This window comes from Oryx dammah, unplaced genomic scaffold, assembly GCF_014754425.2.
Source record: "Oryx dammah isolate SB20612 unplaced genomic scaffold, SCBI_Odam_1.1 HiC_scaffold_17, whole genome shotgun sequence".
NCBI classification, from domain to species: domain Eukaryota; kingdom Metazoa; phylum Chordata; class Mammalia; order Artiodactyla; family Bovidae; genus Oryx; species Oryx dammah.
This window is the reverse complement of record NW_024070201.1, coordinates 55,032,277-55,053,592: the sequence shown is the minus strand read 5'-3', so window position 1 is coordinate 55,053,592 and position 21,316 is coordinate 55,032,277. Positions and strand designations below refer to the sequence as shown.

The window sequence follows — 21,316 nt, the reverse complement described above, 5'->3', positions numbered from 1 at the left end:
GCTATTATTTTCTCCCATTCGGAAGGCTGTCTTTTCACTTTGCTTATATTTTCCTTTGTTGTGCAGAAGCTTTTAATTTTAATTAGGTCCCATTTGTTTATTTTTGCTTTTATTTCCAGAATTCTGGGAGGTGGATCATAGAGGATCCTGCTGTGGTTTATGTCGGAGAGTGTTTTGCCTATGTTCTCCTCTAGGAGTTTTATAGTTTCTGGTCTTACATTTAGATCTTTAATCCATTTTGAGTTTATCTTTGTGTGTGGTGTTAGAAAGTGATCTAGTTTCATTCTTTTACAAGTGGTTGACCAGTTTTCCCAGCACCACTTGTTAAAGAGATTGTCTTTACTCCATTGTATATTCTTGCCTCCTTTGTCAAAGATAAGGTGTCCATATGTGTGTGGATTTATCTCTGGGCTTTCTATTTTGTTCCATTGATCTATATTTCTGTCTTTGTGCCAATACCATACTGTCTTGATGACTGTGGCTTTGTAGTAGAGCCTGAAGTCAGGCAGGTTGATTCCTCCAGTTCCATTCTTCTTTCTCAAGATTGCTTTGGCTATTCGTGAAAAAATTGCAAATAGAACTACCTTATGACCCAGCAATCCCACTGCTGGGCATACACACTGAGGAAACCAGAATTGAAAGAGACACATGTACCCCAATGTTCATCGCAGCACTGTTTATAATAGCCAGGACATGGAAACAACCTAGATGTCCATCAGCAGATGAATGGATAAGAAAGCTGTGGTACATATACACAATGGAGTATTACTCAGCCGTTAAAAAGAATACATTTGAATCAGTTCTGATGAGATGGATGAAACTGGAGCCAATTATACAGAGTGAAGTAAGCCAGAAAGAAAAACACCAATACAGTATACTAACACATATATATGGAATTTAGAAAGATGGCAATGATGACCCTGTATGCAGGACAGCAAAAAGGACACAGATGTGTATAACGGACTTTTAGACTCAGTGGGAGAGGGAGAGGGTGAGATGACTTGGGAGAATGGTATTGAAACATGTATAATATCATGTAAGAATCGAATTGCCAGTCTATGTCCGATGCAGGATATGGCACGCTTGGGGCTGGTACGCGGGGATGACCCAGAGAGATGTTATGGGGAGGGGGGTGGGAGGGGGGTTCAGGTTTGGGAACGCATGTACACCCGTGGTGGATTCATGTCAATGTATGGCAAAACCAATACAGAATTGTAAAGTAAAATAAAAAATAAATAAATTTTTTAAAAAATCTAAAATAAAATAAAGTTGAAGAAGAAGAAAAAAAAAGGGGGGGGAGGTGTAAGCAAGATTCCCTCAGTTTGATTTGGGATACATTAAGACTGTCCCACTAATATGTGTCTTTCTATTCTCCTCAGGAAAACCTTGAGAATGGCAGTACCTGGAAACAAGGGGCTGAATCTGTCTTACAAAACGGCCTCAAGCAAGAAAGCCTGGTTCCAGGCTATGATCCCAAGGACAAAAGCTATGACAACATGGCTTTAGAGAAGATTACCCCTTTCTAAGGCAACACACACACACGATACACAGATACACACAGTCCACATACTTCTTTCCTAATGTTTAGTGGGCTTCCCTGGTGGCTCAGACAGTAAAGAATCCACCTGCAATGAGGGAGACCTGGGTTCAGTCCCTAGGTTGGGAAGACTCCCTGGAGGAGGGCATGGAAACCCACTCCAGTATTCTTGCCTAGAGAATCCTCATGGACAGAGGAGCCTGGTGGGCTATAGTCCATGGGGTCAGACACAACTGAGCGACTAAGCACATTGGTTAGTAGACTTTGTAGTTGCCACTACTAGAAGACAGGGTTGTCTAATGTGTATTTATATTATTTATGACCACAAATAAAATGAATGTTCCCCAGAATATTCTGAAGATTATTCTTTGGAGGATCCCACTTTCAGGTGAGAAAAAATAGCCAAGCCTTAAGCACCCCAGGAGCTTTCTTTTTTAATAAATTTGGGCTTGACTTCATCAGAGTGCAAGAACCAGTCTCTCTGCTTTGTGTTACATAAAACTCCAGGGACTACGTGTGTTTGTTTGTTGGCTGGATTTTTTTTTTTTTTGAGTTTTTTTTTTTTAGCCATCAAATATGTTGGAGTTTGAGCTTCCCTGGTAGCTCAGCTGGTAAAGAATCTGTCTGCAATGCAGGAGACCCCAGTTCGATTCCTGGGTCAGGAAGATGCCCTGGAAAAGGGATAGGCTACCCACTCCAGTACTCTTGTGCCTTCTTAGTGGCTCAGCTGGTAAAGAATCTGCCTGCAATGTGGGAGACCTGGGTTCAGTCCCTGGGTTGGGAAGATCTCCTGGAGAAGGAAATAGCTACCCACTCCAGTCTTCTTGCCTGGAGAATCCCCATGGACAGAGGAGCCTGGGGGTGCTGCAGTCCATGGGGTCTCAAAGAGTCGGACAGGACTGAGATACTAAGCACACACAGCACATACATGTTGGAGTTTGCAGGAGGAGAAATGCATATTACATGCTTCCCTGACACTGCACATAAAACAAGGAATGACGTGTCCACCCCAACCCCCATACCTTACACATATGCAGACATGTTGCATCCCTTCATCCTTCAGGGGCAGTGGGAACACAACTGCTCTTAGTCCCTCCCCCCAACCCACCCACACACATTTAAGTCCTCTTCCAGTCATTCTTGCTATTACAGCTGTCCTGACCAAGACTTCAAATTAATTTTGCTCAACACAAGAGGAGAGACTGGTATGTCTGGTAAATGGGAACAATTATAACTAGATATTCTGCTCCCTTTTTGTTCTTAGTGTAGCATTTCTTCTTCTCTTCTATCACCTTACAGTAAAAAATGCGCTCTGTGCTCAATAAGAAGTCTGGAGTCTTTTTCCATGCATGCATGAGTTCTCAGTTGTTCAGTTGTGTCTAACTCTTTGTGACCCTATGGACCACAGCCTGCCAGGCTTCTCTTCCCATGGAAGTTTTCAGGCAAGAATACCGGAGAGGGTTGCCATTTCCTATTGGAGGGGATCTTTCTGACCCTGTCTCTGTTGTCTCCTGCATTCCAGCATCTCCTGCATTCGCAGGCGGATTCTTTACTACTGAGCTGGGTAAAGAGCAAAGGCCCCAATAGGAAGCTGTTAGGACAGTATTGTGCAAAAGAAACTTACAGATAGCTTACCAACACACAGGGGATTTCAAGGGATGCCAAGTGCCTTGCCCACAGGATTCCTACTTTGTTCCTTCAGCTCATATCTGCAAGCTCACTGTGATCCATCAAGTTAAGGAGATGGAAGTAAAGACCCTAGTAGTTGAATTCTAGAAAATAATCATTAAAGTTCTGGAGTGAGAGGAGACTATAGATCAAAAAATGAATTAACAAATGGAGAGTCAATCAAAGCTTTTTGGAAGAAGCAAAGAAAGCAAATCCTTAAAGGGTTAAAAAGAACCAGTGCCATAGGTCCTAGATCAAGGAAAGATAATAGAAAACAAACTGATGCCTGTTAGGTACATTAGGTCAGGAGCCAGGTATTTATTTTGGTGGCCAGGTAAGATGAAGGCCTAGAACAAGTATGTCAGCAAAATAAGGAGAAATGGTTCAAATAAGTAGGGATAAGGAGTCCCAAGGCTGTGTTGTGTCAATGTTACCCAAGAGGAGAAAACTTCAAAAGAAGCAGGAGATGGGGGGGAAATTATGTACACAGTGTTTATTAACAGGGAGATAAACTAAAAAGACGGGAAAACAATCAATAGAGGAATTTAAAATATAGCTGGAGTTTATAAATCATAGTCCATTGCTTGCCTTCTCTTCTCCAGTTTCAAACAGGAGGGGAAATAATGGGAGAGGAAGAGAAAATTGGGCTATGGTATACAAGAGAGATGAGAAAAATACATTTTGAAAGGAGGAGGAAAGAAGGGAAAGGAAGTACATTGGAGAAAATAATATGAAAATGAGAAGGAAACGAATTACTAAAAACATTTTTGAGGTACAGCATGTTAATGAAGGTATTGATCTAAGGATTTGTAAATTGAGAATTGCAACTATTTTCCAAATGAGTTAGTGGTTAAGACATTCTTATCAATTAGAACTTGAAAAAATACATTAGGTGAATGTTGAAATCTGGGCCAAAACTCACTGGCTCAGTTAATGAGATAGAGAAGGAAAAAAAAATCTGAGGATAAGAATTAGATTAACAGTAGCTCTATCTATAAAGAGATATCCCTGGTGGCTCCGTGGTAAAGAACCCACCTGCCAGTGCAGGAGCCATAGGAAATGTGAGTTCTGTCCCTGGGTGGAGAAGATCCCCTGGAGGAGGAAATGGCAACCCCTCCAGTATTCTTGCCTGGAAAATTCCATGGACAGAGGAGTTTGGCAGGCTACAGTCCATGGGGTCCCAAAAAGTTAGACACAACTGAGCATGCACACTATAAATATATAGATGTGTGTGTATATATACATACTTATATATAATAGCTATATATTTGAACTTCAGAACTTCACTTGGAATTCTGCAAAACTAAAAGGTACCCTATATTTTTCCATTGTACTCACAAATTCTTTTACAATGTTTACTCACAAATTCTCCCACAGATATGTCACTAGCTTACTACTTTCCCAGAAAGTTTTTAGATCCTTTTTCTTTTTCAGTCACTAATTCTTTCACCTGGAGTGTTACCAAAATATAAAATGACTTACTTGCACATTGAAAATAATATTTATCATAAAAATATCTCTGTCTTCTCTCATGTGATTGAACCTATGGCATTCTGAAGTCACATTTCAAGAAATTTTAGAGGTCAATATAGGGATCACACCCAATTCTCCCCAAAAGAACAGGTGAAAAATCCAAGAGCAGATGGGGATCAGCAGGAAAGCCATCTTCCACCGTGCACAGAAACCACATGTGCTGTGCAGTGAAGCAGACAGGCACTACAAGGGCAAGGTAAACAGATTTGCCTAGTTAGTCATAGCACACCTCTGCTGCCTCACTCCTCCCGAAGGAATGTCAGCTCAGAGTTGCGTCAAGGCCGCTGGTGCAGTATAAAGTCTGCCCAGGGCTAAGTTCAAAGCCATAACAATGGGTTACACTTGTGGTTGGTTTTGCCACAGAATGAACAAGGTATTTTCAATAAGGGGATAATGAATGATGAGCTCCTGCTGCTGCTGCTGCTGCTAAGTCGCTTCAGTTGTGTCTGATTCTGTGCGATCCCATAGACGGTGGCCTACCAGGCTCCTATAACCATGGAATTTTCCAGGCAAGAGTACTGGAGTGAGTTGCCATTGCCTTCTCCTGATGAGCTCCTAGGATGGCCTAAAATGTGCCAAATTTGATTCCAGTCTCTTATCTGTTAAACATACCCACAGATATTGGTAAAAATGAAACAGAATGTCCTCAATGCCTCTTTCACTCATTTGGAATGAATTCATTTTGATGACTGATATTTTCTTTGTCACCAATTGGAGCAAGGAGTACAGCTTCTTGATTGAGGTGAGGGATTGGAGTCAAAGGGCTTCAGGTATAAATGTAAGTTCCAACAAAAATTATCTTGGTAATCTTGGGCAAGACTTCTGAACTTTATTCACAGATTAAAAGGAGCAAAACCATCCCTACTTAATAGAAATGTTGCAAGGATTTACAGAGGTAAATCATCTGAAGTAGTTAGCACAGTGACTGACCTGTGTGTAACATTCAATGCCTGTTAGTCTGCAGTGCATGAAGAAAATGGTACCCATTCCAGTATTCCTTTTAAATTAAATTGGTTTACTGTTTCCCTTTAGGATTTTCAAGACACATAATGCTGACTTCAATTAAAATATGCTCTTCCAGAGAGTAACTTTTCTAAAGGTCCTAAATTCTTAAAAACAGAAAAAAAATACTGTTCTAAAGATAGACAAGTTTTTAATTGAAAAGCATAATATTCATATCTATGATTTAAGTAATATATTTATAAGTATAAACTTTGATAAGTAAACAGCATTTCAACCCAAGTTTGCCACTCAATGCACAGTTAATAGCAAGTGTAGTTGTCTAATCAAAGCAACAGTTAGAACTGGACATGGAACAGAGTGGTTCCAAATAGGAAAAGGAGTACGTCAAGACCATATATTGTCACTCTGCTTATTTAACTTACATGCAGAGTACAACATGAGAAACGCTGGGCTGGAGGAAGCACAAGCTAGAATCAAGATTGCCAGGAGAAATAGCAATAACCTCAGATATGCAGATGACACCACCTTTATGGCAGAAAGTGAAGAACTAAAGAGCCTCTTGATGAAAGTGAAAGAGGAGAGTGAAAAAAGTTGGCTTAAAGCTCAACATTCAGAAAACTAAGATCATGGCATCAGTCCCATCACTTCATGGGAAATAGATGGGGAAACAGTGAAAACAGTGGCTGACTTTATTTTGGGGGGCTCCAAAATCACTGCAGATGGTGATTACAGCCATGAAATTAAAAGACACTTCTCCTTGGAAGGAAAGTTACAACCAACCTAAATAGCATATTAAAAAGCAGAGACATTATTTTGCCAACAAAGGTCCATCTAGCCAAGGCTATGGTTTTTCCAGTGGTTATGTATGGATGGGAGAGTTGGACTATACAGAAGAGCACAGAAGAATTGATGCTTTTGAACTGTGGTGTTGGAGAAGACTCTTGAGAGTCCCTTGAACTGCAAGGAGATCCAGCCAGTCCATCCTAAAGGAGATCAGTCCTGGGTGTTCATTGGAAGGACTGATGTTGAAGCTGAAACCCCAATACTTTGGCCACCTGACGCGACAAGCTGATTCATTTGAAAAGACCCTGATTCTGGGAAAGATTGAAGGCAGGAGGAGAAGGGAACAACAGAGGATGCGGTTGTTGAATGGCATCACCAACTCAATGGACATGGGTTTGGGTGGACTCTGGGGGTTGGTGATGGGCACGGAGACCTGGCGTGCTACGGTTCATGGGGTCGCAAAGAGCTGGACACAACTGAGCGACTGAAATGAACTGAACTGAACTGAAACAACAGTGGAAAGGGGGGGGACTTTTCCTTTTGTTTAATTCAAATAAATTTTCTTTAGTATAAATTTCATTATTTTGTGATTTTATGGTGTTATACCATTTCTTTCTAAAATAAAAAGAAATAGACCACAGATCAGGGGGCTTGCAACCAGTATTTCAAAGATAGTATTATTGAAATATTTTTATGGTAATTTCAATCTTAATCAAGCATTATTACCAAGATTAGATCAGTAAATAAAAAAAAAAATAGGAGTCTCCCTTTAATTGTTCTTTTAGAAATAAATTGCTTTAAAATTAGTAATAGACATTTTAGCTCTTTCTATGTACATTTGAATATTAAAAAATCTAATGTGCTCAGTCTCAGTTTTGTAACAACTAGGTTTCCTGTAGAGTTAACCTCTTTTATCCAGTATTTATAACCTTGAAGTAAAATCTATTTTCAAACAGAATGTAACTGATATTACAAATGATGTATATTACAATGATATAAAACTTTAAATTAAGCAAGAATAACTAGTAATCAATTGTAATCACCTGGTGGTTATTTTTATTTGCAATTCTTGGAAAGAGTTAATGACATTATTTTCTCCTCCATTCCAATCTTTTGACCCATCTAATCTAGATTTGCAAATACTTATATGAGTAACAAACACTCATAAGCCCAATTTTCTTTTGCTGTACCTTTGGTGTTTGAAATGTCAAGTTATCTTCACAAAACAGACATAAGGTTATAAATATTTGGCTACCTAATACAAAATCACCCTCACATGGGATGTCAGGATATCAGTACCCTTTCTTATTGAACTCTAATGACAAATTAGAAAAATAATCCTACTCTATAATGGAAACTGTTGGTTAATAATAATGCTTCTGTACATCAACACGAAATTTAAGATGATGTTTTTATATTTCCAAAAATGTACACAGATTTTTCACAGAGCCTTGGGACACCACTCAATTTAATGCCATATTTGTATAACTAGTTAATTTTAAGGGAAAAAATGCCTATAGAATAAGAATAGATATACATAATGAAAATACATAATTATTTTAATTATATCTTCTAAAAACAAGTGCAGATTGAAGTGCATTCAAACTTCCAGATATTCAAGCTGGTTTTAGAAAAGGCAGAGGAACCAGAGATCATATTGCCAACATGCACTGGATCATCAAAAAAGCAAGAGAGTTCCAAAAAAACATCTATTTCTGCTTTATTGACTACGTGAAAGCCTTTGACTGTGTGGATCACAATAAACTGTGGAAAATTCTGAGAGAGATGGGAATACCAGACCACCTGACCTGCCTCTTGAGAAACCTGTATGCAGGTCAGGAAGCAACAGTTAGAACTGGACATGGAACAACAGAGTGGTTCCAAAGAGGAAAAGGAGTACATCAAGACTGTATATTGTCACCCTGCTTATTTAACTTCTATGCAGAGTACATCATGAGAAACGCTGGGCTGGAGGAAGCACAAGCTGGAATCAAGATTGCCAGGAGAAATAGCAATAACCTCAGATATGCAAATGACACCACCCTTATGGCAGAAAGTGAAGAACTAAAGAGCCTCTTGATGAAAGTGAAAGAGGAAAGTGAAAAAAGTTGGTTTAAAGCTCAACATTCAGAAAACTAAGATCATGGCATCAGTCCCATCACTTCATGGCAAAAGTGCATCACTTCATGGCAAACAGATGGGAAAACAGTGGAAACAGTGTCAGACTTTATTTTGGGGGGCTCCAAAATCACTGCAGATGGTGACTGCAGCCATGAAATTAAAAGACTCTTACTTCTTGGGAGGAAAGTTATGACCAGCTTAGACAGGATATTAAAAAGGAGAGACATCACTTTTCCAACCTAAATAGCATATTAAAAAGCAGAGACATTATTTTGCCAACAAAGGTCCATCTAGTCAAGGTTATGGTTTTTTCAGTGGTCATGTATAGATGTGAGAGTTGGACTATACAGAAAGCTGAGCACAGAAGAATTGATGCTTTTGAACTGTGGTGTTGGAGAAGACTCTTGAGAGTCCCTTGAACTGCAAGGAGATCCAACCAGTCCATTCTAAAGATCAGTCCTGGGTGTTTATTGGAAGGACTGATGTTGAAGCTGAAACTCCAATACTTTGGCCACCTGATGTGGAAAGCTGACTCATTTGAAAAGACCCTGATGCTGGGAAAGATTGAGGGCAGGAGGAGAAGGGGAAGACAGAGGATGAGATTGTTCGATGGCATCACTGACTCAATGCACATGGGTTTGGGTGGACTCCAGGAGTTGGTGATGGTCAGGGAGGCCTGGCTTGCTGCAATTCGTGGGGATCGCACAGAGTCGGACATGACTGAGCAACTGAACTGACTGACTGACTAGGGTCGGGAGTGGGATGAAAAAATTATCTTCTCTAAAATCTTCTATTTAAACAACATAGTAAGGCAGGTCAACCAAGTGAGCAAGCAAACATATGTCAAAATAAGATCTGACATATTGTTATAAAACATGACTTCTTTTTCAGTGTTTTGGATAATGCCTGTAACATCTGGGCTACCCAGGGCTACATATACACATACTCACACACAGACAGACAGAGAAATAAACATTAAGGGGTTTTTATGACAATAAAATTGGTTACTGTAAATAAAGAAAAGCAAATATAATGGTGGTAGCATTTATGGACACGACTTGTTTGTCCTCAGGAATTTCCATAAGCAACAATTCATCTCTTTTTTAAAGCAAGTGTATACTCAGGTATTCACAACACACAGTTCCCAATTATGGAGTCTGCTTCAACACATTTGAAAAACTAAGAATAAATTTCATGTAGTGTATTGATTTCATGCCAGTGTAACTGCCATGTAAGAAAATAAATAAGCAATCCCCAAATTGCTTATTTGTAGCAGTATAATATAGTCAGGCAGAATTTGTAGAGAACTGAGCAATCAGACAATATTGTTGACTGATTCAGAATCTACATTATAAAGGCTTATGAATCTTTATTGTTCACTTTCTTTAATAATGTCGACCTTCTCTCAATAATGGTATCTTTGGGAAGATACCATCTAAAAAAACTTATTCTATCTCAACAGAGCTAAGAATTTCTTAACTGGCTTTAAAGTTTCTTATGAGAGTTTGATGGAGAAGGCAATAGCAACCCACTCCAGTACTCTTGCCTGGAAAATCCCATGGATGGAGGAGCCTAGTAGGCTGCAGTCCATGGGGTCACTAGGAGTCGGACACGACTGAGCGACTTCACTTTCACTTTTCACTTTCACGCATTGGAGAAGGAAATAGCGACCCACTCCAGTGTCCTTGCCTGGAGAATCCCAGGGACGGCAGAGCCTGGTGGGCTGCCGTCTCTGGGGTCGCACAGAGTCGGACACGACTGAAGCGACTTAGCAGCAGCAGCAGCATGAGAGTTTGGAATGTTTAAAGATTAATAATCACTATTGTTAAGATTTATATTTTAAGATTTTAAGCATTTTCAGAGCAAAAGTTGAGAGTAAAAAGAAAAAAATTGATATTTATAATCATCAGGCTAAATATATGGCTAAATCATCAGGCTCAATATATGTAATTCTCATATTGAGAACAAAAATGTTTGGAGAAATCCAGTCTTTCTCTTCTGGCCTTTCCCAAATTCCCCCAATTACAGGATGCTAATAGTTCTTTCCTACTTGAAAATTACACTATAGAGGACAACCACCATTCCAGGAAGATAAAATTTTTCACTTAATTGCGTTTTCATCTTCAACATTGAAAACTGAAATGATTATTCTTTAACTAAAGTTGTCACTGAAATCTACGCTTACTTAGATTTAGCTTCATGTCTTAAAATAGGAAAAAAAAAAAAAGAAGGAAAACAAGACCATAAACCCTCCATTTCTTCTTCATATTAAAAGAAGAACTAAACTGAAATTGTTTTTCAGTCAGAAAGAAGGCAGCAGATACTGAATCAGGATCTGCGAAATAGCCATTTTTTGCTTCTGTAGGAAAGTGCCATTGTGCCCATGCCGACCATTCTCAGAACACTGCTTCCATAATTATCTTTGCTATCAAAGTTTACTGACCATTCAATTCTCCCTTTTCTCACTTACAGAACAGCATCCAAAAAAAGTATAATGTGTCGAAATCAGTGAGACAATCTGCTCATATTTTTGTTAGAAAAGATATTAAATTTGTTCTGAAGTGTTTACCTGGCAGCATTGAGGGGTACTGACAAAATAATTATAAAGATTTGCAGGCAGCTTAAATACCACAGGGGGTTAACTATCCACATGACAATCATTTTTGTGGGGAATTATCCAAATGGACCCCGTTAAGTTTTGTTTTCAGCTAATAACTTTAAGAAATGTTTGTTTTCTGAAAAACAAAGCAAAGATAATGCTTTTCCCCCAGAGAGAGAACTGAGAGCGAACAAATATCCTGAATAAGTCAATGCCAGCGTATGTATGAAACTATCATCCCCTTCCTTCTTAGGGAAAGATGTAAAGCTGAGCCCACCTAGCTGACAGTCCTGTCTACTGTACAAGGCTCCCACTTTGGGGGTAGTTATACGTGGAACTGATGCTAAAGCTGAAACTCCAGTACTTTGGCCACCTCATGCGAAGAGTTGAGTCATTGGAAAAGACCCTGATGCTGGGAGGGATTGGGGGCAGGAGGAGAAGGGGACGACAGAGGATGAGATGGCTGGATGGCATCATCGACTCGATGGACATGAGTTTGAGTAAACTCCAGGAGTTGGTGATGGACAGGGAGGCCTGGCGTGCTGACATTCATGGGGTCGCAAAGAGTTGGTCGTGACTGAGCGACTGAACTGAACTGAACTGATACATGGAACAGTTGCTTTTTTTTTCCCTCAGGGAGAATGTGCTGGAGCACACATTGATACCATCATAAAGCAGTAAGGCAGGAGGTATAGATGTCTTTTTTCCTTAACGTGATGGTCTAGGAAATTGGATCTGGTCTCAGATAGGAGTCTCTTCTCCCAATCTGCCTGCTTTCATCTTGCTTTCCTGAAAACATGTCTTGTGGATGTGCCAGGATGCAGTGGCTCTAATATTTGTGTTCTCTAGAAAGAAAACCATTTAATGTGGTCATGGGTGTCGTTTCTGAGATGAACACAGCTGACAAGCACTCTTGAAGGTACCTTAACACCACTACAAGTATATGAATCCTAGCTAGCGAGAACCTACACTGATTAGTGATTCAAGCATAAGCCAAATCAATCTTCAGACTATGTTTTGTTGACACATTTCATTTTGAATAGAAATGTCTATATGGGAATGCCCACATTTCCACTAGAAGCTGGGCTTCTAAGCCACTCTTAAAATGTTTTATTCTGAGATACTGAGGATAACAGGAAGGATATAAGAGGTTCACTGATACTCTGGATAAAACTTACAATTGTTTCCAGAGCTTGTTATAATACTGAGATTTGGGGGAAAATAAAAATATCGGATGAATGTAACGAGATTGAGTTAGGCATATCTCACAGAGAGTAAGTGCTCACTGGTTTTTACAGAATAAAATAAATTCCTAGTCCTGTGTGTTTGCATCCACTCACACACATACACACATATACACAAACACATCACACTCTCGGCTTATGTCTCCCTGTTACCAACTGATAGACTAATCAATTCAGCCTTATCAGTTAAGCAACTCTTTTCACAACCTGGATTTTCAATTTGCACCATCAGATTGAGAAAAAAAAAAGGGGCAATTTGGTGGCTTCTTGTTGACAGCAGGCTCAATTTGTTCTCCTTCGTTAGCATGAATTATAATCTCTGCTAAACTTCCTGTTCTAAGGAGATTTTAATGGTGGCTGATAGAGCCAGTGCAAGTGTTAAAAAAAAAAGAAAATGCTTCTATGTGACAAGATTAAGCTTCCTCTCCCATTTTTGCTAACACAAAGCACTATTAGGATCAATGTGGTAGTCCGTCTGCACTATCATATGAGGAAATGCCTTGATGATGACAGTGAGTTTATTAGAAGACAAAGAGTCAAACCTTTCAAGAGAGGGGAAGGGCCCAAAGAAAAGGAAACTATTGCCTTGGAGAACTAAAGAACGTGTAATCCCCGCTACCCATACACACTCAACAAATCCCAGCTTCAAATTTAGAAAACAAACAGGATTAAATTAACATGCATATTATAGAAAAAATACCATCTCACATGAAAATTTATTGAGTGAAAAAGATTCCTTTTTATCGCATTCTACAACAGATTGTGCTAAGAGTCATTTTGGAAGAATGTGCAGCATTCAGAAGTTGTATCTCCTCATGCAGTCACTCAGGCACATTTTATCTCAAAGTGCGTGCACGGGCTCAGACAACTGCAAATGATTTCAGCTATAACCTAGAGCGATTTTCCACACACTGTACAATGAAAATGCTACAGCCTGGCGCAACTTGTCAAGGCTGAGAGCATGCACATATATGTATATATTAGTTATCTGCTTGAAAAGACAACAATTTAGAATAAGAAAATATATAAGCAGCATTCATGTAATACAGAATTCCTGAGAATAGTGTGTTATATAAATCTTTGAGAAATAATTTGTATTCATACGAAAACCATGATATAAAATATTTCTCTCAACTAAAGCTGAGTTGTCTAAAACTTATACACTGTGAGGGGCTGTCAATATTTTGCTGTCAAAAATGATGAGGATATAACTAGATTCTACTGCATTGGTTCACAAAAGAAGAATTTCAGATAATTTTTTCATTGTTTCTCTATTTTTCCATCGATTTCAAAAATATCAGAGAAGGCATTTCCTAAATCAATGTTTTATAATTTTTATTAAAAATACCTTTTTATTTTCATATTATTCCCACTAGGCAATCAATATGATTTTATATGGTTATATAAAAATAACTCAGAAAGAGACAAATTCTCAAGGGCACAGCTATCCGTATTCTTTACTATAAGGCAAATGTTTTTGCCTTGCGTCCCTAATCGTAAAAGGACATAAATGTCAGGTTCATTTATGTCTTCAATAGGCATAGAGAGTATTTATCCTCAGGCATGTGTATACATTTAACCAACAAAGAAAAGGAAATGTAGATGCTATAAAATGGAAGTATTTAAAGTTTCTTTGTGCAGTTAGTACAATCAGTTACTGTGAACAGGCAGGTGGCAGAAACAAAACCTCTCTGGAATCTGAATGGAATTCCCTTGAGACAAGGGAATGGGAGGGACATTTAGTCTGAAGTTCTTCCTCTTGCTCAGAATCAGAGGGCAGGTAGGGAAGTAAGTATTTTTGACAAAAATCAACCAATCACTGTGATTTATTTATCTCTGGAGAGAAAGAAGGCAGACTAAAATAAAACAAAACAAAAAACACTTCCATTGTTAACATTGTTTTAAACAGTGAAGAGAAACTTTATGATTTTTCTTGCTAGAGAAACCCTTGCATGTATACAAAGTAGTTTTATTTCCATTGGGTTTAATCTGGTCTTTATAAATTTTGGAAATAACTGTACCTTTAAACAGCACACAAAAAAATCACATATGTGTATGAATGTATGATTGCATAGAGGCTTGTCTGGTGGCTCAGTGGTAAAGAGTCTGCCTGTCAATGTGCAAGATTTGGGTTCGATCCCTGGGTAGGGAAGATCCCATGGAGAAGGAAATGGCAAACCCCTCCAATATTCTTGCCTGGAGAATCCCATGGACAGAGAAGCCTGGCAGGCTACAGTCCATGAGGTCTCAAAAAGTTGGGCATGACTTAGCAACTGAACCACAACCACCACGATTATGCATGCCTCATCCCATTCCCAGAAGAAGAAAATTGAGATTAGCTTTGTTTTGCAAGAAAAAGTATCTTGATTTCTACTATATATTTTCTTAATTCAACTCTTTTCTTTTTTTCCCATCCTGCCCCCATAGTTTATGCCTCCACCAGACTTTCTTTATTTGAATGCTTCCTCCAACATCAGTCTGTGAACATTCATGCTCACAGAGTTCAGAGAAACAGCAACTCCACAACAAGCAAAAACAATATCTTTCACAATCAATTTGACTTTGTTTTTAGTGTTTTCAAAAATAAACCAAATCAATCTACCAAAGAAATAACAGAAAACTCCCTTCAGTGATGAAGAGAAAGTAAAATTCAAAAAACTGTGTTATTCTACAAATAATATAAATTTATATTCATGCATTGTTTTCATCAGCTCACGAGCAAGAGTGCACATTGTTGGAAAAGCTTACATGTTGCAAAGCATCTGGCTTCTGTTTTCCTGAATAAACAAGCTACAGTGGAATATTGTATAACTGGTCTCAGAGCTGCATGAATTGTATTAATAACTTGTGTTCTGTATTGCAAGGTGCAAAGGTACAAGGAAAATCAATATATTTACAGCATTTCAAGTTATTCTGTGAGAACTGTAATAAATCAGGGAGGTGGAAATTAAGTATACTATAAAACAGCCTTCCACAGTAAAATACGGATTCATTATCTTCTAAATGATATGAGAATGAAAATCCATATTTTATAACAATATGACTCCATTGGCCTTTAGTAAAGGAGAAAAAAAAGCAGTGAAAGTGAATCTGCTAATAATAAAACAGATTTGAATGCAGCCAATGCAATAGAGTATTATTTCAATGAATGGTATTCTTTTTGGAGTCTTAGATTTTTGGTTTGACTACTGAAGTTGTGCAACTCTTTAACTGCATAGTCAGTGAAAAACAACATGAATTTCCTGTGACACAGATCCAAAAATCCCAGCAAGAAACAAAGGAAATTCCTATAAAACAGTAAGTTGAAGGGACGCAGAGTTCTGGCAGCAAAGACAATAACTGATTTGTCATTTCTTGGTAAGTAGCTCAACTCAACCTAAGGTTCCAAAGTCAGATTAGTGTGTGCATGAGGACCACATGATATTTTAAGTCATGCCTGACTTGTGTACATTTACATGGAAATCTGTCATTAGAAACCTCATCATCACCCTCCCTAGTATACTGTGTTGATGGAAGGCGGAGGTTTCCAAACACACAACTCCCTGAGGCTGGTTCTGAGAATTAGACCCTGGCTTCCTGCAATGTCAATCTAAGCTTTTTTTTTAAGGTCATGAGCCATTTTTCTTCTTCCCTAGAAGACTGGATATTTCAAATCCAGAGATGGCTGTGATATATTTCCAAATATCATGTTATACATGTGGCTTGCCAGGTATGCCTTCCTCTTAGATCCCACCTAGAATTATAATTTGCCATCATGTCCACTAACGGTATTGCCCCCACTGGGCAACAGATCCACTAAGGCCATTCATGGTGAACAGGGTGACCACTTTTTCTCCGCTGCTGTTGCAAGTGTTCTAGTTCAGCCTCGTACATCATTTCTTGGACTAAGTACTTCTCCCGTCTTATTCGGTCATATAGGTTCTTTGGTACATCCGGAATCAGGTATGCAATGAAAGACTTGATCCCAAAAACAAGGTGCTGAAAGGTTAAGAGGAGAAAGTACATTTTCAACGATTCTGAAATGCTAATTATAAACCAAAATGGTCACGAACAATGCTGTGTTTGCCTTACAATCAAGCATCAGAACTCAGTAGGTACCATCTAGAATATTTTGGGGATATTTCGGGGATATCCTAAAACTATATTGGGGATACATTTATTGCCTTCATCTAATAAGTATTACAACAAAAACGTGTTGATGTCAGCTTACAAACACTGAATGAGTCTGACATGCACACCCATAAAACCCTTATATACTATGCAATACTGCTATGATATGCATTGTCATACATGGATAAGAAAGACCAGACGCAGGGAAAATTCCTGCATTATAAGATGTTATAAGACACAGTTTATGAACCATACAGAATACAGTGAAGCTGTGAAACTGAATTTGGACTCAACCCCCAATATACACATTTTTCAGAATTTCTACTCTATTAAAATCATACATTATTATAACTGCTCTAAAATATCTTATCTTTATCAACATTTATTCTATGATAAAATATATTATATTAAAATAAACTGATAAAAGTATTGCATAAAAAAAGCAGGAACAAAAATCAAAAGGTAATATTCCTGTGAGTAAAAGTACAGATGCTGAATGAAATTGCATTTGAATCTTACTCCAACACTCTTAGCTGTGTAACCTTATGCAAATCACTTATGTTCTCGATGTCTCAGCTCTAAAATGATGCTAATATTGGTATCTTTTAAAGGTTGGTATAAGAATTAAAAGAGCAAATATATGTGAAAAGTTCAAAGGGGTGCTTGGTACAGTATAAGCACTGCTTAAATAGTACCTTCAACTATTATAAATGCATCTTTTTTCTTTTCCCATGAATAATAGGTCTTTTAATTTCTCGTTAAAAATAATCTGATTGATAGAGTTAGGATGATCTGTAGAAAAGAACCCATTCACTAATTTAAATTGTAACAAATGTTTCTAATTTTTACTTCTGTGCTCTTGAGTCACACTGATTTAAAAAAAAATCTGATTGATAGAGTTAAGATGATCTGTAGAAAAGAACCCATTCACTTGAAGGGCTTAGGACTTAATCTCTATGTGGAAAGGAAAAAGGTACTTTTACCTGGGCTTGCCGTACGTGTCCAGGGAAATAGCACTGCATAGTAAATCATAGAAATGCAAGTCATACTTTCCCATAGATAAGCAGATCAAGAGTTTCTTTCCTGACCAAATACTTGATAATCACAGAATATCCAGCCATGTGACTCAAGAGCACAGAAGTAAAAATTAGAAACATTTGTTACAATTTAAATTAGTAAGCAGGAATATGCTCCAAGTCCTATGTGGTTCAGTCACTCAGTCATTTCTGACTCCTTGTGACTCTAAGGACTGCAGCATGCTAGGCTTCCCTGTCCTTCACCATTTCCCGGAGCTTGCTCAAACTCATGTCCTTTGAGTTGGTGATGCCATCCAGCCATCTCAGCCTCCGCCACCCTCTTCTTCTGTTGCCCTCAGTCTTCCCCATCATCAGGGTCTTTTCCAGTGAGTCAGCTCTTCACTTCTCAAAAAGCCAAAGTATTGGAGCTTCAGCTTCAGCATCAGTCCTTCCAATGAATATTCAGGGTTAATTCCCTTTAGGATTGATTGGTTTGATCTCCTTGCAGTCCAAGGGACTCTCAAGAGTCTGCATCAATTCTTTGGCACTCAGGCTTCTTTATGGTCCAAATCTCATATCTGTAAATGACTACTGGAAAAACCATAGCTTTGACTATATGGACCTTTGCCCGCAAAGTGATGTCTCTGCTTTTTAATACGCTGTCTAGGTTTGTCATAGCTTTTCTTCCAAAGAGGAAGCGTCTTTTAATTTCATGGCTGCAATCACCATCTGCAGTGATTTTGGAGCCCCCAAAAATACAATCTGTCACTGTTTCCACATGAAGTGATGGGATTGGATGCCATGATCTCCAAGTCCTATACAATGGTAATAAATGAACCTGCAAACTGATTCTCAGAAATTGATATGCAAAGATGGCTTAATACTAAAAAGGATATCTTTTTGAAGTTAGATTTTAATACCCATTTATCAAGGCACTGTCACAACCAGTAACAGATGACAATTTTCTTAAAGTGATAGAATTTATCTTAAAAAACCTACAGCAGATAATATACTTTAAAAAAATCAGAAGTATTTCCATTGAAGATGGAAACAAGACATGGTTGTCCACACTGCTCTTATTCAACATCCTATTGGTTTCCAGCTATAGAGTAAGGCAAACAAAAGCAATGAAACTTTGGAATTCAAGATGCAAAACTGTTGTTATTTGCAATTGCTATTATCATTTGAAAAGACAATTCACCAGATTTACCAGACAGAATACTAGAACTTAAATAAGGAGGTATGATCATCTTAAAAACACTATTAGCATTCCAGCAAAAATCAAGCAAATCATGTAAAGAAGGTTAAGATAGTATTCATAACAGCAATAAAAAAGATCTATAAATTTTATAGAAATTAAAAGGGAAAAGTAGCAAAAGAATATTTAAAACTCTATTAAAGGAATAGAATGATTTGAATAAATTCCATGTTCATTAATGAAACAACAGAGATTTTGTAAATAAGTCAAAATTTGATTTCTACAAATGTAATTCTAACCAAAGTCTTTGCTCAATATTTGAAGGAATTTGAAAAACAGTTTATATGAATGACTAATAATTCCAAATAGTTATGATAATTTTTTAAATTAAGAGAAAATGTGGCAGGAATGAGAAAGGTCACTTGCTTTATCAGATGTGAAATATTTAAATATTGCATTTATATAGTGCAATAGTGATCCAGTTATAGTGATCCAGTTACAGACAGAGTGATAACTCAAAATACTGAGGTCAGAGATATACCTGTGACAATATAGGAACTTGGAATATAACAGAGATGGTTTTACATGTCAGTAGATAGATAATAGCTGCTGCTGCTGCTACTGCTAAGTTGCTTCAGTCGTGTCCAACTTTGTGCGACCCCATAGACGGCAGCCCACCAGGCTCCCCTGTCCCTGGGATTCTCCAGGCAAGAACACTAGAGTGGGTTGCCATTTCCTTCTCCAGGATAGATAATAGATTATTTAGTAAATCACAGTGCAAAAATTATTTTACTATATGGAGAATAAAAAATAACTTTTTCTTTCAGACTCTATAAGAATTCCAGGTATCTTAAAGACATGTGATAGGTAAGACTATAGAGTTAATAGTAAAAATGTAGTAGAATACCTTTTTGAATTGGAGATAAGGAAAGTGTCCTAAATAAGCTCTACAGAATAAGCACACAGCATGAAAGGTAAACAATTATGGGCTTGACTACATCAAAATTGAACATCATCTGTTTACAGGTAAGACTAAGAGGTTGTGGACAAAAAATGATATCTGTTATGTATATAACTGGTGAAGATTAATATGTAAAATAGATAAGGAAATCACAAAATTTGTTAACAAATACACTGGAAACACAATCCAAAATGGATCAAAGTATAATACACTTACAAAAAAAGGAAGCCTAAATGGCTTTCTAGTACTAAAAGTGATGGTCAGTGCCATTAGTAAACAGGTTATAACAAAAAAAAATTAAAGCAAAATATTACCTTACTCGTTTACAACTGCAAAATATTAGAAATCAGATACTATAAAAATCTGGTGAAAATCCAGGAGAATTTTGAAGAGCACTCTGTCAGTATTATTATACATGAAACCAAGTATGCATATAAACTAACAATTCCACACCTGAGTAAAATACTCCTTAAAAACCCTTAAATGTGTTTACAAGATAACATGTCCAATAGTCTTAATAATAGACACATTGAGGTAGAGAATTATTGTAGGTCTAAGTACCTATCCTAAGGAGCATATGGTATTTAATTTTGATGAAATATCATAAGTTGACAAAATAAATTACAGATCTCATGGACAGATGTCTCTCTAGATCTGAAAAAGTACAATGGCAAAAGATAAAATGAATTATTACATACTACCATTGAAGTAATTCTGGAAAATAGTACTTAAAGTAATACTATACACACACACATATGTATTTATAAACAAACATATATTCAAATAACGATGTGGAACATCTTCCACAGAAGAAGACAGAGTGGGTGCTTATGGACGGAGTGGGTAACAGGGAATGAAAAGAGAGGGGGAAAAAAGAGGGCATCATTGGTGTCAGGGATCCATGATGGTAGGTTGCTGGTAACTGAGGCATTTAATTAAGTTCTTCACTGAATCAGGCTGGCTATATTTTAAGCAAGGCAATGATACTGTAGCTTCTCTAAATTTCTTCACAGGACTACAATCTAGTATTATTGCAACACTCTGATCATCAAAATCTGTGCAATTTTTATAAAAGTGTTCTCAGGCATAAATTACTGAATTATTTGTATGCTTATACAAATACATATGATCAACTATAATTAGCACTGATTGTTCAGAAGATAATCTCTCCGTCCAATGAATAAAATGGGTCCTTTTGTCAGATTATGAAAATCATTCTTTCCTTTTTCAATTTGGTTACTATGGTGCTCATAACTAAGTTGAAGTACAGTTGATTTATAATGCTGTGTTAGCTTCAGGTATAAAGCAAAGTGACTGAGTTATATATATACATATACATCTATTTTTTCAGATTCTTTTACCTTATAGGTTATTATAAAATATTGAATATGGTTTTCTATGCTATATAGTAGGTCATTTTTGGTCATCTATTTGATATATAGTAATAGACTCTTGAGAGTCCCTTGGACTGCAAGGAGATCCAATCAGTCCATTCCAAAAGAGATCAGCCCTGGGTGTTCTTTGGAAGGAATGATGCTAAAGCTGAAACTCCAGTACTTTGGCCACCTCATGCGAAGAGTTGA

The 21,316-nt window shown here is 37.6% G+C and overlaps 2 protein-coding genes across 2 annotated transcripts in view; one reads left to right on the top strand and one right to left on the bottom strand.

The window, feature by feature from the left end:
• SLC5A12 (solute carrier family 5 member 12) overlaps positions 1 to 2,000 on the top strand; it is a 52,870-nt gene extending 50,870 nt beyond the window's left edge. The window contains exon 15 of the mRNA XM_040258896.1: positions 1,380 to 2,000. Within this exon, the coding sequence (XP_040114830.1) occupies positions 1,380 to 1,526 (147 nt within the window). The 3' untranslated portion in view covers positions 1,527 to 2,000. The remainder of the gene's footprint in view (positions 1 to 1,379) is intronic.
• An 11,145-nt stretch (positions 2,001 to 13,145) lies between these two features.
• ANO3 (anoctamin 3) overlaps positions 13,146 to 21,316 on the bottom strand; it is a 231,181-nt gene continuing 223,010 nt past the window's right edge. The window contains exon 26 of the mRNA XM_040258914.1: positions 13,146 to 16,426. Coding sequence (XP_040114848.1) covers positions 16,244 to 16,426 — 183 coding nt within the window. The 3' untranslated portion in view covers positions 13,146 to 16,243. The remainder of the gene's footprint in view (positions 16,427 to 21,316) is intronic.